We start from the raw sequence: 14,222 nt of genomic DNA on the forward strand, positions 1-14,222 counted from the left end.
ACATTAAAGGAAAGAAGGGAGATACAGAATAAACTGTGGGAGGGGAATGTAAGAAAGATATTCTAACATAATAAAACAGGAAACATGGGGACAAGAAGAGCTAATTAAACAAGTGGGTAGAAAAAAAGAGAGAGAGTGGGCAACATGACGCGATCAGGATACAGAGCCAGCCTCAAAAATACTCCACCCTCTGCCTCTTAACATACACGCCGCTGTATCCCAGTGAGGTAAGTCCCCCAGCATTCCCCCAGTATGTGCTGTCATAGCCCTCCCACTCCTGCGACTGGTTCATGTGTGCGTGTGTCGCCACTTTTTCCTCTGGCAAAAGCAGAGAGACGGAGCGCTTGGCTGCAAAGAGCCTGGGCTGCAGACCCCAAATCAGAACTGAGCAGGGTGTAGAAAGGAAGCAGAAAAGGAAACTTTTTCCCATAGCTTTTCTCCTTCTCCTACCCCCCACAACCATATTTTTAAATCCAGTTTTGGGAGCTCTGCATGCAAAACTCTTCGGGAGGTCTTACTTTTTTTAACAAGGGATTTGCAGCAAAGCATCCTCTTGTATCCAGCTGCTGTTTCCTCTCCGGACCTTCTTCCATCCATCCATCCATCCATCTTTCTCTCTCTCTCTGGAGGCAGATTTGATTGCAAAACTCCAAAGTTTGGAAGACAAAAAAAACCTTCTATAACAGTCGAGCATAAAAACAAAGAGAAAAAAGCAAGAAGGACTTGAAGCGGTAAGTCAACTTAAAATAGAAGAAGCTGTTTGGCTAATGGCATCACACTTATTCTGTTACTTTTGAACGATTGTGTGGGGAGCAGCATTGCAACCTGAAACCTTCCTTTACTGCTTTTGTTTAAGACAACAAAGGAATTTCACAGCACATTTGTTCAGTTTGCATGCATAATACGGATAGTAGTGAATGAATGAGGACTGATTCCAATATGTTTTAAACTTTTTTTTATATATAGTTGTCCAGCTGATAGAGCTTTATTGTGATTTGTGCGTGACAGCAGGCACTATATAGCAATCTGCCTCTGATTTACTGTCTTAGAGGAGTTTTTGTCTCCTTGCTTTAACAGCCAAACCTTTTAGGATAAAGTCAAGAAGACCTACAGTCTTCAAAGACCAGGATGTATGCATCAGCATCCCACACAGCAATGATTTTTATGTGATAGTAAAAAGAGATGGGATGGGGGGCGGTGGGTAAGAAATCACGCCATGTGCAGTTTTATGCTCTCTGGTTTTATCGTCAAAAGGACAAAGACAACAGCTGCGGTGGAAAACCGATGATGCACACTTGCTACATGCAAACCTCTCGGGGCGCAGGCTTAAATACATGCACACAGATTTATTTATGTGTGTGCACAAAGAGAGAAAAGAAGAGTCAATAAGGCCTCATTGTTTACCCATATGAGTGAAACAGAAGAAAATGTGGTCCTTTTTCATTGCACTTTATTTTTTGGTGACTGGCTAAAAATATGCAAACTGACACCAGGAAGGCGATCTGCTGTCAAACACCCAAAAGATCCTGTAAAAATAAAATGTAAAGAAGAAAATAACTACCAGTCAGGGAAAAGTCTAGAAGTATTTTTCTAGGCCTGAGTAAATAAAAATGAAAGACGTAAATGTTTTTGAAACAACCACCTTCTCACCCATACATGCATCCATCTTTCGTCCAATTAACAGTGCTCTTTTGTATTTCTGACTTAAAAAAAAACTAGAAATCTGGAATTTTGAGTCTAGAAAAGTCGGGGAAGTTACATGAAAAACATGAACCATGTAATGAAATTCCAAACCAGAAACAAAAACCTGATGCGTCTCACTTGTTCAGCGTCTTGCTTGTTAACATTGTCTTATTGGAAACCCAGAAGGAAAACATACACAGCTTTTATGTGTTTAATTTTTTATTTTTTTTGGAAGCCAACAACAACCACAACAGATAGATGCATGAAGTTGGCTGAATTTTACTTCGGTGATGCTTTGAGCATGTCTTATTCGTTTCTCCTTTTTGTTGTGTCCAGAGTTTAGCTAACAGTAAATCAGTTCGACAGCTTCAGCTTGAATTCTGCATTGTTTGATCAGTCGAATTCTCTGAAGACCCTGGCTCCTGTAAAAATGTCCGAAGAGGTGCAGCCAGATTCAAGTCTGCAGATACCGGGTGAGAACCATGCGATTATGAATGTTTTGTTTTTGTTTGTTTTTTTATTCACCGTGGTTAATGAGACTCACTTCTTCTCCACCCTGTGGGTAAATGAACGCTGATTGTCCCACTCCCACTGGGGTAAACTACTCACTTTGGATTCCAATGACATTCCAGTCATTCCTGCTCATTTCAATTATCCAGACTCATTTCTAAAGAACCCCAGGCTGAACGGGTTTCTTACTGTAATCTTTTTAAGTCAGGGTAATTCCGTGTTGTTCTGGAGTTCCCACTGCGGGTAAACATAGTTGTTGCACTCTCATTTTCTAATTACTGTCCAGGTGGAAGTTTATCCGTTCCTTCTTCGCCCGCCACCGCCAGGAATGACTGCAGCATCACACCGCTCACACCCTCGCCTTCACCGGTAACTGCACAAGCAGCCTCTCACCACAACATCTTCACACACACCCTTTCCGCTCTCTGCTCACTTGTCTTTATATAGAGCTTCTACCTGTTATTAGTGGGTCCCAGTAAGACTTAAACTCACAGTTTATGGTAAAGAAGACATATGAAAACCAGGAATTTCAAAGGGAATGGGATTAGCAGCAAAGAAATGCACACCACAAGTTACATTTAAAAAAAAAAAAAAAAGGGTTGTGCAGAACTGGTCACAGGTTTATGTCAACTTATCGTAGAAGTGAATCTTTAATAATTTTTCTGGCTTTGAAAACAGCTTTAATAAATTAAGACAACTATAATACATTTCTATTTGGTCTTGATTTAAATTAACGGTGCAAATTTCAGGCAAGATGAGAGGTAAATGTCCAGCCTAAAATATAAAAAGCATTTTTTTAAGGTTCAACATGTTAAGGGATTTTAAGATAAGATAAGATAGGCTTTATTGATCTCACATTGGAGAAATTCACATGTCACATCGGCTCAGTAATCAGGATCAAAAGGAGTAGGTAAGAAAAGGAAAAAAAAAAATACCAAAAGAAATAGTGCAGAGGATGTCTTATGTACATTCACAGTGACTTATACACGTGTGTATTGACATATATTTGGGTGTAGTAGCGGCAGACATCAATAACATTTAATACTGGGGTATTTCAAAACATCTAACTCACTTTAGGAAAAAACTGCAAAACCTTTCATTTCTGCCACAGTTGTCTCTAAAATGGGGCGCAAAACAAATTGACCTGGATGATAAGAGGAATTCTCAATATTTAACAAAGGATTTTTGATATTACTGTGCAACATTGCGATTAAAAAATTATTTTTGAGAGGACGGTGCTACAGGGTTGCAAAAATCCCAAATCAAGGAACCAAGATGGCCGCTGCATAATCCGTGGCCATGATAGCAACAACGGCCAAACATGCAAATCTTTCTGAATATTCTTTAATAAAAAAGATCTCATTCTGTTTTTAGAGAAAATAAATAATGAGCCTCATTTTGCAATGTTTATACATGGCAACAAATTTTATTGTTGCCATGTTTTGTTTTTTGCCACAGACATGTTGGACGTTTTGGTGCTAAAGCAGCTACATGCTAAATTAGAATAGCAAACCCTGTTTGCTATCCCTGTTTAACACCACATGCTGTGTACAGTGGTTAATTTTAACAGTTTATGATTTAACAGCGTGTTGTCCACCTATTCATGATGTTAATTTGTGTAAAATCTTCGCAAAGGGGTGTTGCAGATATGCTATGCCAGCTAGGCTACAAGATGATTGAAGGACCTTGTTAAAAAAGTTCCTGTTTGCCTTAGAGGTCAACATACTTGTGTGTTTTTTAAGTTACCACTTTTTTATGTCAGCGCTAAATTTAGAAATAACATCACATCCAACTAAAGCACATTAAAGTGTGGAAACTAGGAGCATTTGCTCACGGTGGCTCTGTGGTCAGGTTAGCTATTAGCAACACAAGCTAATTATTATGTTTTTCACTGCTTTTTATGCATTCAAACACTGTTACATTGTATTTTCTTATATAGCTTGTACTGTGGCACATTTGTTGCTGATTTCATAGGTTAAAAACTGACAAAAGTGCAAAAACAAGGATTTAGTGCTATAGCTTTCACTATATGTGGCTGACGCAGCTATGTTGGGAGTTAATGTTGGTGGCTGGCAAGAAATGGTGCAATTCATCTGAAATTAAAACTAGATCTTTCTAAGTTTCCAGTTCAGAAGAATAAAAAAAGTATGCCCCCCCACCCACTGCTACATTTCTAACCAATCCCAAAAGCAAAATCCAAAGATGGCTACCTCACTCATCAAAATTGGTTCTGTTATAAGGAATAACTTTTCTGCTTTTTATTCTGTCTTTAATTTTTTAAAGACAATTTGCAAAAGCAACATTCTTACGTATTTATTAAAGAGTTGAATCACATGGTTTGGATTCGAAGATAACTCACTATATGTAAGGTATAGGACTTAATATTTCAGTGCTGGATTTGGCCTCGTGTATCTAGACTCATTGACAAGGGAAGTAAAGAGAAGTGTGACAATATGCATTTCCTTGCAAATGTATGCATAACCCTTGAGTCAAAGGAGAAGGTCATGTTTAAATTTTTTTTTTTACAAATTAAAATGTGTATTTTTATTCAGCCATCTTTGCTCTGATTCCCCTAAATAAAACACAACCTATGTGACAGTATGTGTTAAATCCAATAGAAAAAACCTGATTTAGGACACTAGGCTTAATGTATTAAAAAAGATAACATGGCTGTTAATGTGTGTTAGCATAAATCTGCTCATAAACCAATCAACTCAAACTCTTGCCTCCTTATCTGGCAGAGGGTGGAGCTCAGACCCAGGTTGGCTTGTCCATTCTCTGTTGTCGTTGCCATAGACTTTGGGACGACCTCCAGCGGCTATGCCTTCAGCTTCACGCAGGACTCCGAAGCCATACACATGATGAAGTAAGGATCTGTTCACATTCTCCTGCATGTTTAAACTAGCTTTGTTAAATTCCTGATTACCAGATCGTTGCTCTGCTCTGTGCAGACGCTGGGAGGGCGGGGACCCCGGAGTGGCCAATCAGAAGAGCCCGACGTGCTTGCTGCTGACTCCTGAACTGCGGTTCCACAGTTTTGGGTTTGCGGCGCGAGATTTCTACCACGACTTAGATCCAGAGGAGGCCCAGCACTGGCTTTACTTTGACAAATTCAAAATGAAGATCCACAGCACGAGTGTACGTAGTTCACGCAGTTCTGGTCAGAAGTTTACATACACACACATACGGGCACGGGTTCTAGCCATTAGCTGCACAAGTCTTTTCTCTTGAACTATTTGGTAGAGATATGCTTGGTATGGTAAAAGTAAGGCTTTCAAACCTAAGAACAATGCGACAGCTGTCAAGCATGGTGATGGCAGCATCATGCTGTGTGGCTGTGTCACTGCAAGTGGTGCATTGCCCAAAGTTGGTGGTCTATTGAAAATGTAGGAATACTTTAATTTTTTCCGATTTCTTTTGAATCAACACCTTGGGACGTTAAAAGTTTGAAAGGTGCCGGGCGACTGTGGCTTGAGTAGTTGTCTGGCAATCAGAAGGTTGTGGGTTCGATTCCAGCTTCCCCTTGCCACATGTCGATATGCCCCTGGGCAAGGCACTTAACCCCAAATTGCCTACTGAGCTGCGTCTTGGTGTGTGGAGAGTGTTGGCCTAGTGGTTAGAGCAGTGTGCTTTCACTCAGAGAAGGATGCAAGTACCCGGTTCAATCACCAGTGCCAGCACTCTGGGTCCCTGAGCAAGACACTTAACCCCAGATTGCTCCACACTGCTCCCCAAGGGTAATGGGTTAAAAGAAGAGAACACATTTCGTTGTAATGTATGTTTCAATGACAATAAAAATGATATTACTATTACTAAACTAGGGTTTCTAATTAGACAATTAGCCCAAGAAAGGCAAGGATTAAAGCTCACCCTCATTTAAAAGTTATGGACTATGTGTCAGAAACACGAGCAACATAAACAAACTCTATCATTGGTTTGAGTCCATCCCGTCTTACGTTTCTACAGGACCTGACAATGGAGACGGAGCTGGAGGCCGTTAACGGTCGGAAGGTCAGGGCCATCGATGTGTTCTCCCACGCGCTCCACTTCTTCAGAGAACACGCTCTGAAGGTAAGGCCTCGGCCATCGGTGCAACGCCCCAATCAGTCAGTGTAATAAACGGATCTAAAGACCAGCGGTTCCCTTTTAGGAGGTGAAGGACCAGTCTTCGTCGGTGCTGGAAGGAGAGGAAATCAGATGGGTGATCACCGTCCCAGCTGTGTGGCGACAACCGGCCAAGCAGTTCATGAGAGAGGCCGCGTACCTGGTAGGACATTTTTACGTCCAGTCGTCACAGCACGTCTGAAGCAAATTAAAAGAAAATGTTGACGTTGTGTGGGAAGGGTTGCCTCCACAGCATTCCTCAAAACTAATCGTCCTCTGAAAAACAGACCGCTTGCATCCTCGGGCCTCTTTTTCTTTTCAAAATTCAAAATGTCTAAACCAGGGGCTCACCAACATGCAGCAGGTAGCCCCCCAAGGACCATATGTGGTGTCCTCAAGCCTGTTAGGAAAAACAGCACAACCCTCCGGAGAGCTGCATTTAAAATTGTATTTTATTCAGTTGCTCTTCATTTTTATAGATTAAAAAAATGACAAAAGCATATTTTATATTAGGTAAAGTTAAAGTGAGCTTGGACTCTTTTAGTTCAAAGGTAAGTACCGGTAGCCCTTCGTATGACACAGTACAGATGAAGTAGCTCTCAGTTTCAAAAAGGCTGGTGATCGCTGAACTAAATCTATGGGGTAAGATAGCGATACATTCAGAGACGGTCAGTCTGAAGAACGCATGCGCGGCTCCTATCTTCACACTCTGTGCTCCATTAACCAGCCTTGGAAACCGTGACGTCAGACCACTGTTGTGAATTCGTATTCTCAAAGAAAAAATCCGTATTCTCAAGCAGCCGCTGCTGTTTGTGTTCATGAAGAGTAAAGCACAAATTTAAACTTGAAATTTGTATTTATTAGTTATTGAAGTTGTAACTATTTGAACTGTATGTTGTATCTTTTGAATACGATTTAAATTATTATGAGTTTACAAATGTTTGTTATGCACAACTTCTGACTAATATGGACACAACTATCCTTTTATGTACAAGTCTATTTAGGGAGTGATCTTACCCCATATACATTGAAGATTTTCTTTGCTGAACCTTTCTTCTTAATAGGAGCATTTTAGGAAACCCAGTGAGTGTGTGTGTGTGTGTGTGTGTAAGAGAGAGATAGAGAACAAGGAAGAAAAACACAGAGATGGAAAGAAAGCCTGGGATAAAGACGGATTAACTTTCCCATGAAGGATCCTTTACACTCACTGATTACAGAATGCATTTGGCTTTGTCCGTCTTTGTATGTCATGAAAATACTCACACACACCCCTCCTTGTTGTGTGCGGGTTAGACCGACTTGTAGGAAGTGTGCATGCATGCACAGGAATGCATCACAGGAAAGTGCAAGTCTGCATCTAAACGTCCACCAAGTTTTTTTCACTGCTAAAAATCCTCCTTTTCTTAGCCTTAGGCGTCTTTTCTTAGCCCTACCTCCACACACACACAGACCAACTCGGACTGTCTCAGGTGAGTTCATGAAAAGTCAAACACACACAGACACGCATGCTGCGCGTCGGCTCCTGGCTTGAGGCCTGTCGGGGCGTGTGTGCTTCCTGCCGGTGGTGATGTCATTAGGAGCGAACAATAAGGGAGACCGGCGTACAAACACAGGAAGTAGAGAGCAGACCCCCGCCCTGCACAGACACAAACTTATTGTTACAGCCTACTTAACCTTAATCCCCCATAACATCACGTTTATTGCTTATATAAGTCTCCCCCATTAAATCCTTCATTGCAACAGATGATCAATACTTTGGGTCGCGTGGGACTATTTTCACCTTTGAATGTGTTTATTTCCTCACGTTACGTTACCACTGATCAGCTGTCCATTATTGAAAGCTGTATGTTTCTTTTCTTTCCTTCACTTCTCCTCCTTTCAATCCAAAGGTCAGTGTAAAGTGTGCAGCTGTAGCGTGCTAACAGTTTGATAAACGATGACATTTAAGCTAATATACCACAGAGACAATGGAAAACCATGCACACCTTATCGTTCAGTAGATCGTAGAACCTCCTCCTGAAGGAGGCGTTTTCTGCATCAGCTCATCGGTCTCTTTTGGGATTGATTTAGAGTTCATGGTCTGCTCACTGAAGGAAGTCCCCAAGTTCCTTGTGGATGTAAACAAGCCCAAATATTCATCCCTCCACCACCGTGCTTGACAGCTAATATGAGGTGTTTGTGTTGATATCCTGTGTTTGGGTGTCTCTGCGTGCGTAAACATATAATACGCTATATTATACCACAGCTGCAAGGTTGTTAGCACCAGCTACATGGTCCTGCCTTAGGATCTTTTGCATGGACTTCACATGTTGGGCGTCGGTAACGGGGATCCCTGCCTAAGTCCAAAAACATCACGATTAATTGGTTAATTGGTCGCTTTAGATTACCCCATGGTGTGACTGTGTATGTGCGTGGTTGTCGGTTCTGTGTGTCTTTGCGTTGGATGGAAATGGACCGCCTCTTACCCAATGACCACTAGAGATAGACACCAGACCCCCCAGCCACCCAGCAAGGATAAGCAAGTTAGACGATGGATGGATGTTAATATGTTAACTCATATTAAACTACTTTTAGGGCTCTTTCTTGCTTGAGATGAGAGTATTTCTAACAAAGGATATTAAAAATCCCCCTTTTTTTCATTCTTTGTGCTTCTCTCCCAACACTTTTTTTTGTTTGTTTGCCAGTCTTCTTGAAAGAAATGCAACGGGCTTCTGCCTCAGCAAATAAACACACGTCAGGGTGTTTAAATAAACCCACATTATCTCTGTACACACTCTTTTCTCTGTTTTCTCTCTCTGTGTTTGTTCTCTGTGTTGTCCAGGCCGGGCTGGTGTCTCCCGACTGTCCCGAGCAGCTCCTCATCGCCCTGGAGCCCGAAGCCGCCTCCATCTACTGTCGCAAACTCCGGCTCCACCAGGTGATCGACCTGAGCATGCAGCCAATCACAAACGGCCTGGACCTGGACGGGACCCGCCCCTTTGACTCCAGCTTTAGACAGGGTAGGTGGACCGAGTTTTTTTTTTTCGTTAGCTTGAACATAAAACCACACAGTGATCCTGGAAATGCTGATGCTTGAGTTCAGTGTTGTAGGACTCGAGTCCGAGACTCAAACTCGAGTCCGAGTCATTAGCTAAATTTAGAGACTCGTGACTTGACTTGGACTCGGGCTCCTACATTCAGATCATTCTGACTCGGAAATTGAGAAAAAGACTCGACTTGGTTTTTTTATATCATTAGGCTATAATTTTAATATGTCATTAGAATATTATTTGGTGTATGATTTTAATATTTAAATTATTAGTGCAATGTGGTGGAGTGTGGATTTTTTTTTAGTTTAAAAACATGTAGGCTATGCTTACTTTAGTGCAGAACTTGGACTCGAGTTGATCAATAAGGATTCGACTTGATCAATAAGAACTCGACTCGGACTTGACTCGGATGAGTAGTGGACTTGAATTGGACTCGACTCAGATTTTTTTTAATGACTTGGACTTGACTCGGACTTGAACACTGGAGACTCGAACCTGGACTCGGACTCGAGGCATAGTGACTTGACTACAACACTGCTTGAATTCGCTCAGGAGTGTTGGGGTTTCACAAGGCACGGACATTTCTGCGTTTTCTTCTTTTCTTTTTTTTTTTGAGAAACAAAGAGCCGGGGGTAATGATGTGACCTCAGATAAGGCTCATGTTCTTGTCTCAGATGACTTTAAAGGCTTGTGGGATTGTGTGTGTATGTGTATTCAGGGGAGGGTTGTGTACAGACAGACCACTTTGAACAGGGCCATATGTTTCTAGTAGAGCCAACAGAGAAGCAGAAATGGATTCGCGAGCAGAGGAAGAGAGAGGAGAAGAGCTGTTTTTAGACAGACCGCAGAATTCCCAGGAAGAGGCGACGTTCCTCATCTCTGCCTGAGATGCATTCTGCTGTGTTTAGCTAAGTTTGCGTTTACAGGCAGTCGTGTAATCTTTTGGGCATTTAATGGGTGCAACAACCTTCCCAGTACAGTAGAAAAGAGCTAAAGAAAGGACGCATCATTAGATTACGTCGTGTTAAACAGAAGATGTTCTCTTCCTCGTTTTTAAAAAACATTCAGTATGTTAATTATGAGGTTGACTTTGTCATGTCATGTCTGAGGTTCATGTGATGAAAACAAACTGGGACATAATTAGGAAGAGGAAGGAAACTCCACATGGTTTACAAAATCTGATTACCCCGTATGTTCCTAACAGAGCACTTCGCTCTCAGACTGCAGGTCTGCTGGTGGTTCCTAGAGTCTCTAAAAGTAGAATGGGAGGCAGATCCTTTACCTGTCAGGCTCCTCTCCTGTGGAACCAACTCCCAGTTTTGGTCCGTGAGGCAGACACCCCGTCTACTTTTAAGACTAATCTTAAAACTTTCCTTTTTGACAAAGCTTATAGTTAGAGTGGCTCATGTTACCCTGAGCTACCTCTATAGTTAGGCTGCTATAGGCTTAGGCTACTGGAGGACATTAAGATCTATTTTTCTGACTCTGCTGAGTTCTCCTACCTTTTTGTTCTGTCTTTTTTCTCTTCATAGTAGGTACACCTGGTCTGGCGTTAGCTGTGACAGTGTAACCGGATCCTTTCTGCGTTGTGCTGGTTTTTTAAGTGATCAGGCCGTGACACAGTTTGTCTTTAAAATGACGGTTTCTTGCTTTATTGTACCTGACGAGAACAACATACAACCGTGTTATAGGCTGCCCGCTCCAAGTCCTACATAAAACAGAAGTACATAACAAAAATAAACTTAATATATCTATAAATAAACTGGATATATTCAGAAGAAAAATAAATAGCACACACCTCTCCCGCAGGACAACATGACAAAAGGGGAGGGACTAAGGGGTGCAAACTATTTAAAGACAATACCACAAAAGAAGAACCGAAAAGGAGGAGCTTCCATTCTTAAAGTAACACGGTTAAAACAGTGACAGAATTTCTAGAGATGTTTCAGTCAGGTAAGTAACAATACAAATAACCAAATAAAAACATTTTGTGTAATTATAACAAAAAAGAAATACAACCAGGTTACAACAGCATCCAGGGAAGACAGATCATTCCCTATTACCATATAACATAGAAAGGATTCCTGGATCAATGTGTGCTTCTGTGCTTGTTTGTCTCTCTTGTTGTGTCTCTGCTCTGTCTTCTCTAACCTCCAGTGGGTTGAGGCAGATGACCGTTCATACTGAGCCTGGTTCTGGTTCTCTGGAGGTTTTCCTCCCTGTTAAAGGGGAGTTTTTCTCTCCACTGTCGCTTCATGCTTGCTCAGTATGAGGGATTGCTGCAAAGCCATGGACAATGCAGACGACTGTCCTCTGTGGCTCTACGCTCTTTCAGGAGGAGTGAATGCTGCTTATCAAGATTTGATCCAATCTGCTGGGTTTCCTTAGAGAGGAAACTTTTTGACCGATCTGTAGATATTATTTGATTGAATTTGACTTTGGAAAGAGCCTTGAGATTACAAGTGTTGTGATTTGGCGCTATATAAATAAAATTTAATTGAAAATATTGGACAAATGACTATCTGTGCCGTGGACTGGTATTCAACCTCTCTGAGTCAAAACTTTGTAGAATAACCTTTCATAGAAAGTGCAACTACAATAATTTTAGGGATGTGTACTTACCAGCTTTGGACATCTACTATATTTTTGGACTTTCTTGGACTGAGATTGGTTTCCATGCAATGTGACTAATCTTGACCTTCAAGCTCAACTAGATTGGACAAGAGACCATCTGTGAACTTAGATTTTTTTTTTGTTGCTGTCTTGTTGCAGATTCTCAGTTGGATTCACATTTAGGGTAGCCCTAAAGTTATGGCCACTTGAAGCCCGAAAACAAACTCTGAATACAACAACGACCTTATAATGTGTTCAAGTTGCCCCGATAAAGCATTAATCTGCATGACAGACAACCCAAAGACAACAAGTTTTGTGAGCCATCCCTATTTTTGGTACCAGAGTTTCTTAAAATCTTTTAAATTTCTCGTGACTTTTTGATGGATTCTTTAGTGGTCTTTTATCGCACCTCCTTTTATGTGATTTTCACAACCATTCGTTTAAATCTACTTAAAGATTTTGCAAGAAATCCTGGCTCATTGAAAGCGAGGACCAAACGCAAACTGGGGGACATGGGAGAGAATCCATCTCTAAACAGAGGCCTCAGATTCCAGCTTTAAAAAAAAAAAACACAGTTCAGCATTAAGCTTGATAACCCATCCAGTTCCTGCCTAATTTATTTATTTATTTATTTATTTTTATTTAATCAGGACAGTGCACATTAATGAACAATCATACTCTTGTACAGATTGTAAATGAGCCAGATTATAGCATAGATGCTAATTTACATCTGTCGTCCTGAGGATTCTCACCTTCATGCACGTGACCAAGACACTTCTCGATGAACCAATGAGTCTGACTGCTGAGGGAGCCTGATGTGCATGTGAAGTTGGAACCTCTCCAACTCTCTCTTTAAACTTAAGAACCTCCAGACGAAGAGCAAACGTCTTCTACCATTTCTTTTTTTAACCATTCTCTGGACAAGACATAAAGAAAAAAAAACACAGCTGGTTTGAAACATTTTGCTCATCACTTTCAACGTTTCATTTGTTCGTAATGAATCGGTTTTTAACTTGAAAGGTGGACAATTTTACAACATTTCCTAAAGGCTGCAAAGAGTGTTATGAGTTTCTGCTGCAAAATATGGATTCAAAATAGCTTTTTAGCCCTGAAAAGAACAGTTTGAAGCTTTTGGAAGGAAAAGGAATCGCCAATGCATAATTCAGCGGGCAACTTTTCGGTCCAAAATCCCCTGCAAAGGCCCACTTATACATATGCAGCCTGCGAGATACACAGAAAGCACATTCACACACTCTAAACACAGGATATTGTAATTGGAACAAGGTGCAGCGTGACTATGATCTCACCCCCTTCTGGCCTGTCACTCTCCCTCTCCTTCACCCTTTCTTTGCATTTTCTTTCAGTCTCCCACTTTCTTTCTCTCTGAGGTCGGTCCCATTCCCAGAACTGCGAGGACAAAAACAAAAACACACACACAGATACAGACACACACACTTGGCATCACTGACCTGTTTTTTTTTTTTGTTATGTTTTCTTCTTTTTTTTTTTTGCTATCTTTAGTGTTCTTTCCACCTCATTTCGTCTCCAAATATAGCGCCGGGGAGTCGTAAAGAAACAAGCACATGTACATTTTCTCCTCTGCAGTTTCATGTAAATGGTTTCCAGACTTGCTTGTCGCTCCTGAACGAAAACACGCACATGAAATCGAAGCTCACGTGATCGCGCCCGGCCTTCGTTCGCCGTCATTTAGGATCCACACACACACACACATTCGCTATCAAACAGGCAGCCAGTAAGATAAATCTTTGCTTTTCCAAATGTGTCGGTTTGAACACAAACATGAAGGCTTCTCCACAATCTCACCAAAAAGAAAATCCTAACCCCTCCTTCCCCCCACCTTTTTTTTTTTTTTTTTTTTTTTACAAAAACTGTTTCAGTGACGGTTTCTAGTTCGCTCACTCCCAGCTTTTCATGTTGCATTTGAACTATTTTGTGTACAGCATGAATTGACTGATGATTTTTAAAAACAAGAATTGGGTGCACAATGTTGTTTTTGGTGCATTTGCTCTAATCGACATAATAATTATATTTACAGGTTTAATTAATCCCGATCCTGGCATAATCCTGGCTGGATTTTTTTTTACCTTGTTTCCTTTTGGTTGTTCCTGAACATCGTAACCAATTAGACAGTGATCCCAAACACATACATTAAATCTAGTTTTAGAAGGCTTATGTTAAGCTTTGTGGATCGCCTTGGGCCCAACCTTATTGGAAACACATGAACTACGCACACAGGTCAGGTCCAGGCAGGGAAACCAACCA

General features: G+C 41.2%; 1 protein-coding gene and 1 long non-coding RNA gene across 2 annotated transcripts in view; one reads left to right on the plus strand and one right to left on the minus strand.

The window, feature by feature from the left end:
- Window positions 1–240: 240 nt before the first annotated feature.
- Window positions 241–14,222, plus strand: part of hspa12b (heat shock protein 12B) — a 28,094-nt gene continuing 14,112 nt past the window's right edge. Inside the window, exons 1-8 of the mRNA XM_036146590.1 lie at window positions 241–731; window positions 2,020–2,156; window positions 2,480–2,562; window positions 4,935–5,059; window positions 5,145–5,331; window positions 6,160–6,264; window positions 6,344–6,460; window positions 9,119–9,296. Of these exons, the coding sequence (XP_036002483.1) occupies window positions 2,114–2,156; window positions 2,480–2,562; window positions 4,935–5,059; window positions 5,145–5,331; window positions 6,160–6,264; window positions 6,344–6,460; window positions 9,119–9,296 (838 nt within the window). The 5' untranslated portion in view covers window positions 241–731; window positions 2,020–2,113. The remainder of the gene's footprint in view (window positions 732–2,019; window positions 2,157–2,479; window positions 2,563–4,934; window positions 5,060–5,144; window positions 5,332–6,159; window positions 6,265–6,343; window positions 6,461–9,118; window positions 9,297–14,222) is intronic.
- On the minus strand, window positions 10,950–11,347 carry LOC118565726. The gene is made up of 2 exons (XR_004932552.1): window positions 11,125–11,347; window positions 10,950–11,034 (listed from the first exon to the last, which is right to left on the minus strand). It is a non-coding gene; the product is annotated as an uncharacterized LOC118565726 (long non-coding RNA).

The sequence above is a fragment of the Fundulus heteroclitus genome, chromosome 14 (assembly GCF_011125445.2).
Source record: "Fundulus heteroclitus isolate FHET01 chromosome 14, MU-UCD_Fhet_4.1, whole genome shotgun sequence".
Lineage (NCBI taxonomy): Eukaryota > Metazoa > Chordata > Actinopteri > Cyprinodontiformes > Fundulidae > Fundulus > Fundulus heteroclitus.